The 15,277-nt window shown below is 45.7% G+C and overlaps 1 protein-coding gene and 1 pseudogene across 1 annotated transcript; both read right to left on the reverse strand.

Annotated features, from left to right (window-relative positions):
• Positions 1–309: 309 nt before the first annotated feature.
• Positions 310–3,593, reverse strand: LOC123420303 (annotated as a pseudogene).
• A 3,946-nt stretch (positions 3,594–7,539) lies between these two features.
• Positions 7,540–12,099, reverse strand: LOC123420317 (phospholipase A1-II 7-like). Its single transcript, XM_045107328.1, has 2 exons — positions 11,239–12,099; positions 7,540–8,238 (listed from the first exon to the last, which is right to left on the reverse strand). The coding sequence occupies exons 1-2, from the start codon at positions 11,872–11,874 to the stop codon at positions 7,630–7,632; spliced, it is 1,245 nt and encodes a 414-aa protein (XP_044963263.1). The 5' UTR covers positions 11,875–12,099; the 3' UTR covers positions 7,540–7,629.
• Positions 12,100–15,277: the final 3,178 nt, after the last annotated feature.

The raw sequence follows: 15,277 nt of genomic DNA on the forward strand, positions 1-15,277 counted from the left end.
GAGCGCCGCCCGACGACAGCGACGACAGCAGCGACGACGACGGCGGCAACTTAGAAGGCGACGACTACCAGTACAACGGCGGCGGCTATGAAGACTACGAGTATGCATATTATACGCCTAGGCAGGAGTATGACTAAATCACTCCAAATTTCATGTATCATCAGTGGTATCTCGAATCATTCGAAAATGGACACCAAACACATCACGAGTAATATAATTCACATGATCCATTCAACAAAATTTGGTACAATAAATTATTACACATCATTTCTTCCCTTGTGTCCCTGCTTGCTTACGATTGTGCCGTATCCATGGAGCATCCTCATCATTTAACTTAATGCTTGGGTCGGTGTTCACTTTGAAGGGCGGAATTTCAGCAAACATATTATAATCTTCTGACATGTCTGTCTTGTCCTCCACTCCCACGATGTTTCTTTTCCCTGAAAGAACAATGTGGCGCTTTGGATCATCGCATGATGTACTGATCGTTTTCTTATCTTTCCGTTTCCTCGGTTTGCTACTCATGTCCTTCACATAGAAAACCTGAGCGACATCTTTCGCTAGGACGAATGGTTCGTCAAGGTAACCAAGATTGTTGAAATCCACCATTGTCATTCCGTATTGCTGGTCCACCTTTACCCCACCTCCTGTTAGCTTGAACCATTTGCACCGGAACAAAGGGACCTTAAAGGAGGGTCCATAGTCAAGTTCCCATATCTCCTCTATGTAACCATAATATGTGACCTTTTGCCCATTATCGGTTGCTGCATCAAAGCGGACACCACTGTTTTGGTTGGTGCTCTTTTTATCTTGGGCGATCGTGTAAAATGTATTCCCATTTATCTCGTACCCTTGGAAAGTCGTTATAGTCGAACATGGTGTCTTGGCCAACATGTACAGCTGATCTACAACATCATTGTCATTCATTAAATGTTTTCTCAACCAACTGCCGAAAGTCTCCATGTGGGCCTTCCTAATCCAGGATTCAGGCTTCCCCGGGTTGTCCGAGCGTAAAATATTCTTGTGTTTCTCAAAGTACGGAGCCACCAAGCTGGAATTGGTCAGTACAGTGTGGTGTGCTTCAGTCAGAGAATGGCCGTCCATACATATCGTTGATTTCCTTCCGATCGTGCCTTTTCCACTTAGTCTCCCCTCGTGCCGCGATCGAGGAAGACCAATCGGCTTAAGGTCAGGAACAAAGTCAACACAAAACTCAATTACCTCCTCATTTCCATAGCCCTTGGCGATGCTTCCTTCTGGCCTAGCACGGTTACGAACATATTTCTTTAATACTCCCATGAACCTCTCGAAGGGGAACATATTGTGTAGAAATACAGGACCGAGAATGAAAATCTCTTCGACTAGGTGAACCAAGAGGTGCGTCATAATATTGAAGAAGGATGGCGGGAACACCAACTCGAAACTGACAAGACATTGGATCACATCGTTCTGTAACTGTGGTAGAACTTCTGGATTGATTACCTTCTGAGAGATTGCATTGAGGAATGCACATAGCTTCACAATGGCTACTCGAACATTTTCCGGCAGGAGCCCCCTCAAAGCAATCGGAAGCAATTGCGTCATAATCACGTGGCAGTCGTGAGACTTCAGGTTTTGGAACTTTTTCTCCGCCATGTTTATTATTCCCTTTATATTGGACGAGAATCCAGACGGGACCTTCATACTGCTCAGGCATTCAAAAAAGATGACCTTCTCTTCTTTGGTCAGAGCGTAGCTGGCACGACCTTGAAACCATTTCGGATGCCGGTCATCAGTGTCTTTCAAACGTTGTTGGTCCTGCCGTGCTTCCTTTGTATCATTTGTCTTCCCATACACGCCCAAGAAGCTTAGGAGGTTCACGCAAATATTCTTCGTAACGTGCATCACGTCGATTGCAGAGCGGACTTCTAGGACTTTCCAATATTCTAGCTCCCAGAATATAGATTTCTTCTTCCACATGGCTGCGTGCCCGTCAGCTCCCTTCGGAACTGATTGTCCGCCAGGACCCTTTCCAAAGATGACTTTCAAATCCTTGACCATATCAAATACCTCAGCACCAGTGCGTTCCGCAGGCTTCGGCCGGTGATCTGCCTTGCCGTTGTAATGCTTGCCTTTCTTTCTTACTGGATGAATTTTCGGAAGAAATCGACGATGCCCAAGGTACACGTTCTTCTTACAATTTGGCAAATGTACACTTTCAGTCTCATGTAAGCAGTGCCTGCATGCATTGTATCCCTTATTTGACAGTCCCGAAAGGTTACTAAGAGCAGGCCAATCGTTGATGGTTACGAAAAGCAACGCTCGTAGGTCAAATTCCTCTTCTTTGTGCTCATCCCACACACGGACACCAGGTCTGCCCCACAGCTTAAAAGTTCATCAACTGATGGCCTTAGGTACACATCGATGTCGTTGCCGGGTTGCTTCGGACCTTGGATGAGCACTGGCATCATAATGAACTTCCGCTTCATGCACAACCAAGGAGGAAGGTTGTAGATGCATAGAGTCACGTGCCAGGTGCTATGGCTGGAGCTCTGCTCGCCAAAAGGATTCATGCCATCTGTACTTAGACCAAATCTTATGTTCCTTGCGTCAGCTGCAAAATCTTTGAACTCTCTGTCGATCTTTCTCCATTGCGTTCCATCTGCGGTGTGTCTCAACTCCCCGTCCGACTTACGGTCCTCTTTGTGCCATCGCAACAACTTGGCATGCTCTTTGTTCCTGAACAGACGTTTCAACCGTGGTATTATAGGAGCATACCACATCACCTTGGCGGGAACCCTCTTCCTGGGTTTCTCGCCCTCAACATCGTCACCAGGGTCATCGCCTCTGATCTTATAACGCAATGCAGTGCATACCGGGCATTCATTCAAATTCTCGTATTCACCGCGGTAGAGGATGCAGTCGTTGATGCATGCATGTATCTTCAGAACCTCTAAACCTAGAGGGCAGACAACCTTCTTTGCTTCGTACGTACTGGCGGGCAACTCGTTATTCTTTGGAAACATATTCTTCAACATTTTCAGCAAGTTTTCAAATGCCGAGTCAGCTACACCTGCCTGTGCCTTCCATTTCAGCAAATCCAGTGTGCAGCCCAGCTTTTTCAGACCATCATCGCATCCGGGGTACAACGACTTTCTGTGATCCTCTAACATGTGATCCAAATTCTCCCTCTCCTTTTCAGTTTCGCAGCGTCTCCGTGCATCAGCAATGGTCCGACCAAGATCATCAACGGTCTCATCACGTGCCTCTTCTTCACCTTCACCTTCCCCTTCACCTTCCCCTTCACCTTCAGCATCCTCCATGAAAGTATCACCGAAATGAGCAAGATAGCTTTCATCGATGAAATCATCCCCTTCTTCATCTTCTTCCATTATAACCCCTCTTTCTCCATGCTTGGTCCAACAATTATAGCTTGGCATGAAACCGTGTCGAAGCAGGTGCAGGTGAACTTCTCTTGAGGAAGAGTAACCCTTCTGATTCTTACAGTCAACACATGGACAGATAACAAAACCCTTCTGCTTGTTCGCATTAGCCACTACGAGGAAATCTTTCAAACCCGTAGTGAACTCGCGGGAGAGTCGGTTACCGTACATCCATTGCCGATTCATCTGCATTATTATAATATAAAATATATAATTAACCATCATGCATTTGTTAAACTAACTAGCTATAAACAATAGAAATTAAACAATGAACAACACACATGCATATTTTATCAATGACACACATGCATGAAAGGTTCAAGTTGCTAACCGCGATCGAGGAGGAAAAAATAAATGAGGAACCTCAAGTGTGGCTCCAACACTTCATATCATGTTTGTTTCACGCTCTTGGGGCATTTCATCAAACACCTTGTGTGCATAAGAGGAACCAAAAGCAAACCTACACCCCCTTGTGAAGCTTGTGAAGAGAAGTGGCACCAAATGGCTAAGTGAGTGTGCTGAACTGGTATATATAGGGGATGAGATTTAGTCGCGGTTGGCGTGGCCAACCGCGACTAAAGGCCTTTAGTCGCGGTTGGCCTGGCCAACCGCGACTAAAGCCCCTCACGTGCACCAGCTGGCCACCGAGCGCCCTGGGCCCAGGCCTTTGGTCGCGGTTCGTCTTCTGAACCGCGACTAAAGAATTCATTAGTCGCGGTTCCTACAGTTTCGCGACTTATGGGGCTGGACGGAAGCCTCTTTTTCTACCAGTGTAACCCTTAGAAACAAACCTAAAATTTCCGCTATGTCGCCGCAAGCCTCTGTACTAAAGAAATCTCATCTCGGCCCTGTTTTGGCACCTTGCCAAAGGGGGCAATCATCATCGGAGGCCATCTTCATCGTCCATACGGTTTCCATGACAAAGTGGGAGTAGTTCACCCTCGGGGCTGAGGGTATGTACGAGTAGCTATGAGTTTGATCTCTCTCTCTCTCTCTCTCTCCCTCTCCCTCTCCCTCTCCCTCTCCCTCCCTCTCTCTCTCTCTCTCTCTCTCTCTCTCTCTCTCTCTCTCTCTCTCTCGTGTTCTTGAGATGTCACGATCTTGATGTATCACAGGCTTTGTTAAATAGTTGAATGATATGGTGTTCGTCCCTTGCTATCTTGTTGTGATGAGAATCTTTCACTTTGAGGTTTTGTTATGTCGGATTGGATATTGGATTTGAGAGCACTTGATGTATGTCTTTCATGTGGATATCTATGGTGACAATGGGATGTTCTATTGATTCACTTGATATATGTTTTGGTATTCAAATTGCAGATTTCCGAGGTAACATTAGGATCATCTATGCATATGGGTTGGCACGCGTTCTTATCCTACTTTCTTCAATAGAAATCGTGCGCTACTCGTTGAAGTTATTTGTGTTGGATTGAATATGATGAATCTAATTTTTTTATGCATGTCGAATAATTAATCCACGGATACTTGATGTGTATCATTGGAATATCTAGTACAAACTCTAGGGCTGTTAGTGACACTCATAGGAATAGCTCAATAGATTCATCGAAAAGAATAGCTTTGAGGTGGTTCTACTACCTACAACAATTTAATTTTATGTTCTCCGCTAGATATGAACTTTTGAGTGATTCTTTGCCGCACGTTGAGGGTTGATCATAGGATTCTATTATGTTAGCATTGTTGAGAAATTGCACTAGTGAAAGTATGAACCCTAGGCATTATTTCTAAGCATTGCAATACCATTTATGCTCTTTTTTATTACTTGTTACATTGCTGTATTTATTTTTAAGATTACAAAAACCTATTTTTACTATCCATATTACACTTGTATCACCATCTCTTCACCAAACTAGCGCACCTATACAATTTATCATTGTATTGGATGTGTTGCGGACACAAAAGGTTTTTATATTTGATTACATGGTTGTTTGAGAGAGACTATCTTCATCCTACACCTTCCATGGATAGATAAATCTTATGTCATCCACTTGAGAAAAAATTGATGTTGTCCTATAAAACTCTGCACTTAGAGGCCCAACAACGTATACAAGAATAAAGTTGTGTAGTAGACATCAGCCCGTGGGAACCATCCCCATGAAACCTCCTCTAATGGTATAGGTACTTAAATCCACATCTACTATGTTTGACTTGCCAATTGTTTCCACCGCCAGCCCTAGCCACGGAAGGCACTCTCCCTTATTGCACTAGCTAAACCCTAAGTTTTTTAGCTTGGGATCTATCCCTGTCTCTTCCAAAATGGGGAAATGCAGAGAGTCAAAATATATAAAAAAAACCATAAACTTATTATACATATCTGAAGAGAGAGACAAAAATAAAAAAAATGAAGGTCGTTCATGGCCCAGACTTCATTTGGCCCACCCAAATTTGAGCAGTAGTGGGAAATTCCCTCCTAAGCTCAACTTTCAATTCCCAATCAAAATCCAGGCACATCCTTTGATAACAATACTAGAATTGCTAGGAAATTATCGATAGTTAAATGATTTTGGACTAATTGTCCAAAGTTGATCACAAAATCACAACTATCACTACATATCAAAATAGGAAGATAATCTCTTAAATCTGTGATATCTCTATCTCCATTCCTAAAGGAAATTGGCAAATGGAAAACACCTTGGGAAAAATCTACTAGAACATTAATCGAATCTAGTTAATCAGATCAAGACATCCCTCTTTCGTAACAAAGAGTGCTCAAAGTATTAATGTTATGACATGATTTAATATGATTACAACTGCGCCATGAACTAGGAGATGGCCCCTCATAGACATCAGCCCGAAATTGAATGAGAGATTTTAAATATTTAGTCGGGGGAGATATATGAGAATGAACAGTGTAGGAAGGGGACCAAAACTGAGCTCGACGACGAATTGATGATCTATTTGTTAGAGTCCTCCCGTACCAATAGGCAAACATGAGTATAAGCCAAGATGGTCCCTAATCCTCATATGTAGCACGAGTGAGGGCCTCGATCCTTGTATAGCGGAAAACAAAAATGGGGTGAGGGACCAGCGAGGTAGTTGAGTTACCTCCCATGGGTTACCCTCCACCTCGGCACCACCATATCGTCGTCATCCAGCATGATGGGCATCACCTGGCTTCCATGTGTCGACATCGCCATCACCACCACCTATGCATCCTCCTCCGGGGCGAGAGGAACCACAGCATGTGTCCGGTAGTGGCGTAGCACTTCTGTTGCGCCGGATTTGGGTATTCTTCCTCCAGCATCACCTAGTAGCAGATCTCGATCGACACTTCACTGCCTTCTCCCAGTTTGTTGCCTCCAACACCAGCTAGAGCGATTCATTGTAGAGCTCGCTTGAATTTGGGGACCACGAGCACATCTCGTGAAGCATCTCCTCTTCAGTACATCGCCCCTCGCGACCACCGCCAGATACTCCACCCCCACCCATCCCCTTCCACCTTTGATATCTGAGGCGGGAGGAGAAACGAAGGGGGTTGCATGAATAGTTTCAGTCTCATACGAAGGTGATGCGGCGAGAACGAGAGCTCCCATGGAGGCACTTCGATGTACCACTTCTCCTTGCATGTCGCTCTCATGTACTGCAACCCGTATTGTGCACCGCTTCGTGCATACCTACCTGCATGATGTGGCATACGAATTGAATCCAACGGCCCACATAGACGATATCCCCCTACGGAAGGAGACTTACATCCAAAGGGGCTTCGTCACCATCATACAAGACAAGGTGGAACGTCTCTCGTTGGGGGAGTGCGCCATCACAGAACGTGAGGCTCTTCTTCACACGGAGATCGGCCGCGTCGAGGATGGCCACACAATCTTTTTCCCCGGCGACTGCTGGATCGCGACTTGAATTTCTAGGTAGACATCCTACGAACTTTGAGTTGGATTCTATTTCAGCAAACAGTTTAGTAAAATTAAGGTACTAGTGGTATTGACACCAAACTATAATTGGAACACCTTATGCTCACAAGTGATCACAAGCTTTCTGATACAAGCTTTCTGACATACAACTGAACATCTCATTATTATTATTATCATTCAACTCAAAATTGCTATTATTATTATTGTATGACGGCATATTTGTATTTCTTGTAAATAAATTTAAAAATCCATTTTTATTTGACATAAACTAAGCATGTCGGCATTAATTGTAGCTGGCCTTGGCATGTGGCATCACATATGCATCTCAATCAGGTCTCCTCGAAGTCCCTGAGCTTCCAGTGACCATCGGGGCCCCTCACCATGGACTTGTTGTTGATGACATGCCAGTTGGGAGGCACGGGATACTTATCCTTGAGCGCATCAGCGCCCTTGTTCACCAGGGCCACGTCGCGGTCCACCTCCAGCTTGAACCCGCCGCCGGCGCCCTGGAACCCGGCGACGCCGTGCAAGTAGCACTCGAGGTTGTGGCGCGTCTGCACGGTGCCCGGCTGCCGCAGGTACGGCGACCGGCCCGTGTCCACCGGCAGCGCAGCCGTGGCCGTGTCCACGTACCCGATCGGCGGGTAGAGGGGCACCACGTCGCCGGCGTTCCTCACATGAAGAGCGCGGAGGTCAGGGAACGAGGCGAAGGCCGACTTGAAGTTGTCGTCGCCTACGTGCGGGCTCGCGAAGAGGATCGCCGTCACCGGGCACGGCGGCTGCTGCTGCGGTGAGGAGGGCGGCACGTTGACGCCGTGGGAGACGATGTCGACTGCGTTGAGGGTCGCCAGCGACGCGCCGAGGCTGTGGCCCGTGACGGTGATGCTGGTCACCTCCTCCTTGTGCGCCTCCATCAGCCTCCGGACCTCCTCCATGACCTGCATGCATGTGGCATCCATGCGTGCACGCTTGATCAACAAGTACTCAATCGAGCTATAGACAGCTGAATTAAACAGAAGCTTTTTTAGGGAATTATAAATTGGAGAATTATTGCAACAGCACACGCAGCTTTCATGTGTGTCCAACAAACTTTGAATGTTGGGAGATCCAATTCTGGAAGGAATCAACGTACGACACGCTGCCGGAGATTCTCCAAGGTGTCCGGTCCAGATCGAGCTTCGCGTCATAGTACTACACTATACTCCCTCCGTTCCTAAATATAAGTCTTTTAAGATATTTCACTAGGGGTCTACATACAAAGCAAAATGAGTGAATCTACACTCTAAAGTATATCTATATACATCCGTATGTTGTTCACTAATGAAACCTTTTTAAAGACTTATATTTAGGAACGGAGGGAGTAGATCAGATCTAAATTTGCTGACATTTCAACAACAAAAACCATCTCTTCTAGCAAACCTACCTTCCAACTTTTCAAGTGTTAAATGTGGCTGCCTGCCAGTATGTCTGACCCTCATCAATACTAAAGCACTTCCGTTTCTCAAAAAGGAAAACACTAACGAATGTGTTACCCCACTCCCTTAATAGTATCTGCATCCCTATGTGTTAAGTGGATGCTACATGCTAGAGGTGAGAAATGGTGTGTAGCACCGATGCTAATTGATACGGGGGAGGATAAATACTCTATCGAAATCCTTATCGATTGTTGTAATCTTTAATTAACGCCAAACTAAACAAACTAATTTTTAGTTTATATACAGTTTATCGATTTTAGATTAAAAATCTGGTCCATATAGTTGCTGCTAAGAATATGGTGAAAGAAGCTTAGTAAGAGAATCTCCGATGTCGCCCCTCAAAACACATGGATCCGTCCGGACTGAGTTGTCTGAAAGTAGTTTGCCATCCAACATGGATTTGGATTTGCCTGCAGACACGTCCACTTCGTTGAATTCCGGTAAACTGTAAAAAAAACTTTGGGATGATTTGCAGGAGTCTGGACATTCACCTGGCCAATCAAAACCACCATGTACCCACGTCGGTTCTTATTTGGCGGAAGGTTGGCGGAAAATTGATTTCAGTTCGCGGAAGGTTGGCTTGGCCATGTTAGATATTGGCAGAAAGTTGATTTCATTTGACGGATGTTTGGATTGGCCATGTTAGATGTTGGTGGAAAGTTGATTTCATTTGGTGGACGGTTGATTTGGCCATGTTAGATATTTGACGAAAGGTCATTGCTATACATTTTCTAAATTCGTATACACAGACGTTTGGGTTATCATTGGATGGCGGGCTCCCACATCGTGTCAGCCGATGCGTCCGGATGCGGTCCCGGATGGATAATTGTTTTTGTTTTAGGGGATAGCGTTGGAGATGCCGTAATGTGAATATAAAGTTAAAACCTATGTATCTGCCTTACGGCCTAAAACTGTGAGTAGGGTTATGCATGAAAATTGACCTTTGTACATAAATAGTTATACTTTATTACAAAACATTTTGTGAATTATCATTTCAAAGTATTCTTTACGAAAGTGAGATTTTCTCTTTCAGTTTTTTGGGGAAGGTTCTATACAAGACCACTGGTAAAACCAGATCCTATGGATGACTTGTAGATTAAAGAATGTGTACTTTTCCATACATTTTTTGAGAAAAGAGTGTACTTTTCGATACATGCATGCATAATTGCATATGCATGCTTGATTCGTGGTCGTATCTTCCAGCAATCAAGCATAGCAAAGCAAGTAACGCCCACCTGATCACTCGCACTCCGCTGGATGCATATAGCTATATTTTAAAGTATAGATTTATTCATTATGCTTCCTATGTAGTTTGTACTAGAATCTCTAGAAAGACTTGTATTGAGGAACGGAGTGAGTAATTGACACGGAAAAGAGAAATACGCTATCAAAATCCTTAGCGACTGTTTTAAGCTTTAATTAAGGCCAAACTAAACAAACTAATTCTTAATTATATATACATTTTATCAATTTTAGGTACAAAAATCAAGTCCATATAGGTGGTGCTAAGAATAAGGTGAAAGGAGCTTAGTAAGGACATCTCCCACGCCGTCCGTCAAAACGCATGCACCATCCAGATTGAGTTGTCCGAGCGTAGTTTGCCATCCAACATGGATTTGTATTTGTCCGTAGACGCATCCACTTGGTTGAATTCCGGTAAACCGAAAAGAAACTTTTGAAAGGTCTGCGGGAGCCCCACCATGTACCCACATCGGTTGTTATTTGGCAGAAGGTTGGCGGAAAATTGATTTCATTTGACGGAAGGTTGGTTTCGCCATGATAGATATTGGTGGAAAGTTGATTTCATTTGATAGATGTTTGAATTGGACATGTTAGATGTTGGCGGAAAGTTTGGCGGAAAGTTTATTTCATTTGGCATAATGTCGATTTGGCCTTGTTAGATATTTGGCAAAATTAAAGGTCACTGCTATATATTTTCAACATCGATATAGACAAACGTTTGAGGTATGGTTGGATGACCCCTTCCCGTATCATGTCAGCCGACGCGTATGGACGGAGTCCCGGATAGATAGTTGTTTCTGTTTTAGGGGATAGCTTTGGAAATGCCCTAATATGAATATAGAGATAAAACATATGTATCTGCCGTAGGGCCTAAACTGTGAGTGCTAGAGTTGTGCATGCTCTAATAACTGCTCAAAAATAACCTTTGTAAATAAATAGTTATACTTCAGTACAAACATTTTGTGAATTGTCAATTCAAAGTATTCTTTATAAAAATGAGCCTTTCTGTTTCAGTTTTTTCGGGGAAGGTTCTAGCATACGAATCCACTGGTAAAAACCTGATCCTGTGTATGATTTGTAGATGAAAGAATGTGTACTTTTCCATACATTTTTTTAGAAAAGAGTGCACGTTTCATTACATGCATGCATAATTGCATATGCATGCTTGACTCGTGGTTGTCTCTTCCAGCAATCAAGCATAGCAAAGCAAGCAACGCTCACCTGATCCCTGGCGCTCTGCTGGTTGAACTTGGAATCCTCATCGCTGGACGTGTACACCGACAAGAACCCGTGGTGCACCACGGCGGAGTCGAAATCACCAGCCGCCGAGCCGAGCACGGGCGCGGCCGACGTCGGCGTGAAGTCCAGATCGTTGACCCACTCGAGGCTCTCCACAGTGCCGCGCCAGGCCACGACGATGTCGCGCCGGCCCAAGGCGGCCACTCCCTCGTCGGTGGCCACGGCGACGTACCCCATCCAGTTGGACTCCCGGCACCACGGCTCCTCCAGCAGCGCCGGCAGCGGCAGCACGAAGAAGGCGTCGGGCACGGACGTCCCCGTCGTGGACACGAGGAAGAACCCGCTGGTGGCGTAGATGAACTTGGTGACGGCGTAGTGGCCCGCGTTGGACACGCCGGCGGCCGCGAGCAGGTCGGCGTGGCCGTAGATGCACGCGCCGGCGTGCGGCGAGCGGCGCTGCGAGTTGAACCCGTCGTAGGCCGCCTCCGCGAGCTCGCCGTACGCGATGACGGAGGCCCGCAGGTCCCGGTCCAGCGGGTCCAGCAGCCCGTCCCACGACCCCGCGCCCTGCAGCTCGCGCCACCGGCTCGCGACGCTTCCCGGCGCCGGCGACGACATGGTGTGCGTGCGTCTGTTGTCGCTTGTCGATCGATCGGCGGTGCCGCGCGCGGTGGTGGGTGTCTTAACCGGTGATCCTCGGCTACGCACGTACGTACCGACGTATCGGCGGTGGCGCTATATGACAATTAATGAGAGTTGGCTGCTAGTACTACCACTACTACAGTATACTTGGTACGTTGTGTCATCTTGGGTGTGTATTTATATCGTTGGTAGCGCTTAACAACGGTACGTCCGACCATGCCGCCGGCAGCGACGACACAAACCCAGCTGGCTGGTCTTCATCTGCGTGCGAGCGATGGTGTGGTACTCAGTTGCTTGCGTGCAAGCTTCAGTCGCTTGCGCCCACCAACATCTGACCACGACCTCGAGCACTATTCATCGTGTTCTTCATGTGACGTACGTGGAGTGGATAGACGCGGAGGAAAATTATATGTATGGCGTGGCCACTGGCCTCTCGGAGGAAACGAGTGACTGATTGATCTGGCTGAGAAATTGGCCTGGCCATCCATGGATTTCCAACCGCGGATAACGATCGTACCACAGTGCCTTGGCGGACTCTCTGTCGTGCGGAGGTGGAGCATGCAATGGTGTGCCTCGAACGGTCCCCAAAAGAAGACGCAGTCTGTGGAGCATGGCGTCATGTCGTGGCCCGGTGGTGGGTGAAATCAGGATGAACTGTGCTCCATCGTCGTCGGGCAAGATGAATGCGATCAATCGAGTTATCATATCAGCCGGCGGTAGGTCTCAGACTATGCACAATAATAACATGGGAGGTTGGTTCTTTTTTTCGTGTTTGGTTTTCAGTGAGGCTACTCGGGACTCTTAACAACTTGAAGAGGTGGCGTCAACAACTTCTCTTCTTTTTTGGGCCGAATCCAGCAGCGTACGTAGCTACCTTCTCCAGTAGCGGCTTGTACCTCCAACGGCAGAGTTCAAAAATTGAAGCCCATTACGTGACACGGCCATTGCCACTTCCAAGCATTACTTTTCATTACCACCTGCTTACACTGCCCTTCACGACGTCAAAATGTCGCGTCCTTGGTACACTTAGCTTCATTGGTTCGGGAGGATAATTTAAATATATGGCATTCGTTCATGCAACACTACTCTTCTTTTTCATCGATTATTTTATTTCGCCCACGCACATGTAATTCAACTTGGTCTTTTGCATCCATCTAATTTGTACTAATGTTGGACGTTGTTTAAGGGAACGCCATTTTAAAGGGCACCATTTTAAAGGCTTCATTTGCTCACTTAGCTTCATTGGTTCAAGGGGGCACCATCTTAAAGGCTCGTCGCTACCTCTTGCCTCGTCCCAGAATCGACTAACGCTAGAGAGAAAAAATAAATGACGTCAGCATATCCCAAAGCTTGATCACACATGCATGGAAGAAGCCAAGTCCTAGGTTGAAAAAATTCAATGTTGACGCGTCATTTCATGTGGGAACCTTGTCCGGAGCTCTTTTTTTTGAGAAAATCAGGCCCGGCCCTGGGGGGTCGGGAGGGGCGGCCGCCCCGGGCCCTCGGAACCTGAGGGGCCCCCAACTCAGGTATGTGTGAGCACCCAACCCCCAATCAGCCGAAGATGCCATTAGAGCAGTTAGAGAGTAGCTGCGGTATGGCTCCAAGAAGAAGAAAGCTTAAACGACATTTCCTTTAGCTACTTGGGCTTTGGGCCTTTGTTTCCTTTTGCTGAATCGTGGCGTTAAGTGGTGGTGGGCTTTTCCTGAAAGAAGTAATGGTGGGTTATGTGTAAGAAAAAGTGATGGCCGGCCACACCAAGCTAGAGGAGGGAAACGAGCACATCGGTACAGAACTTATAAATTAAAAGAAAGAAGAAGATTGGTGATCAATTGATATGCTTGCGTGTTGCCTGACATTACAACCCTGACAATCTAATATTTCTTTCTTTTTTATTGTAAAACAAATCTATTTTTATTCTACAAGCGTAGCAAACTAATATTGTATCTCGATAAGAAAAATAAACATATCAAATTTAGTATATGTGCGGTGTCCATAAAGAAAAGTATTGTAGCGGAGAGCCAAGAGCGGCACGCACGATGATGATAGACTAATGACATGGATGTGCACTATGGTCATTCCGTATTATGAATTGAGAGTTGACTGTTCTGCTTTGGTATTAATATTCATATGTGTGATTCTAATTGTTATTTTGCTTCTGTAAGTTTCGTATACATGAAAAAGTTTTTTCACCTATTTAGTTTCTTCATACATAAAATTTAGTGTGTGCTCCGTCACCATGTTTCTGTGTAATTTGCGTGCAAATGGATAAATGTAATTTAGATGATCTTCTGTATTCTAATGCCTCGGTGTGACGACAAATTCTTGATATCATGTGTGTCCCGGTCAGAAATGACCCATCACCGCCCTCAACGAGTCCTACCAAGATGCGGCTACATCATGCACATTAGCCCCCGCATCGACGTGATCTCATAGAAGATATGTGTCTGATTCTCTTTTCATAGATATCATCGGTAAAGACCTTGTGTGCAAGATTACTAGATTCTTTTTGAGGAGCTTCTTTTCTATCTCGCGCTCCGGGCCCCCGAAATCACATGACCGGCCCTGAAGAAAATACTGCCCGGAGCTAATGGAGCTGTGTCCTGTGGCGCGACATAAACATGCGAATTTTATAGCAGCGGCAACCTGCGAATTGTCTCATGTTAGCAATGTCGATTGAGCAGAACTGAAGACTATTCGAAGTGGCTTCACCTTGGCAGAAAATATTGGATGTACTGGGGTGGTTACTGAGTCTGATAGCATGAGTGCTTCGGAGTCCATTATCCGATCAGATGCATATATGGGTGCTGACATGCCGGTCCTAACGGAGTGCACTCAATTGGCTATGGATTTTGCAAGTGTAAGCCATGTTTATTGCTGCCAAGAAGCCAATCAGGTAGCTGATAGTCTAGGTAAATAATCTTTTAGAATGAGCTCGTCTGAATTATGGGATTCCGATATCACCGATATTATTCTTTCACAAATTGTAAATGATATGCTGTCATCTTAGGGATAAAATTGATTATCTTCAAAAACAAAAACAAAAATGTTGACTAAAATGTGTGATACAAGCTTAGTACATCTCCAAGTCGTGCCCCAAATCGCTCGTAAATGTCTGGACCGAGCTGTCCGAATGTATTTTGTCATCCAACATGGTGCCGCATACGTTTGAGGACGTGTTTCCATCCGAATTCCCATAAATCAGACACAAAGTTGGAGGAGACATGTGGGAGTCCGGACTCGTGACACATATGACTCCGATAACACGGTCCCACTCCCACCAAACTCATCGCCGAGCGTCCTCTCCAATTGTGCCTCTGCTCAAGACGCTGCATTTGCCAGTCCATAGCGGATGCGGCAGGTCTGTAGCATAACATCC

The sequence above is a fragment of the Hordeum vulgare genome, chromosome 1H, assembly GCF_904849725.1.
Source record: "Hordeum vulgare subsp. vulgare chromosome 1H, MorexV3_pseudomolecules_assembly, whole genome shotgun sequence".
Lineage (NCBI taxonomy): Eukaryota > Viridiplantae > Streptophyta > Magnoliopsida > Poales > Poaceae > Hordeum > Hordeum vulgare.

What these genes read in the sequence shown, in the direction of transcription:
- LOC123420317 (XM_045107328.1), bottom strand. Translation starts at nt 11,874, where the DNA reads ATGTCGTCGCCGGCGCCGGGAAGCGTCGCGAGCCGGTGGCGCGAGCTG. An exon ending in AGCAGAGCGCCAGGGATCAG is followed by an intron (nt 8,239 to 11,238) that starts GTGAGCGTTGCT and finishes ACATGCATGCAG; the next exon opens with GTCATGGAGGAGGTCCGGAG.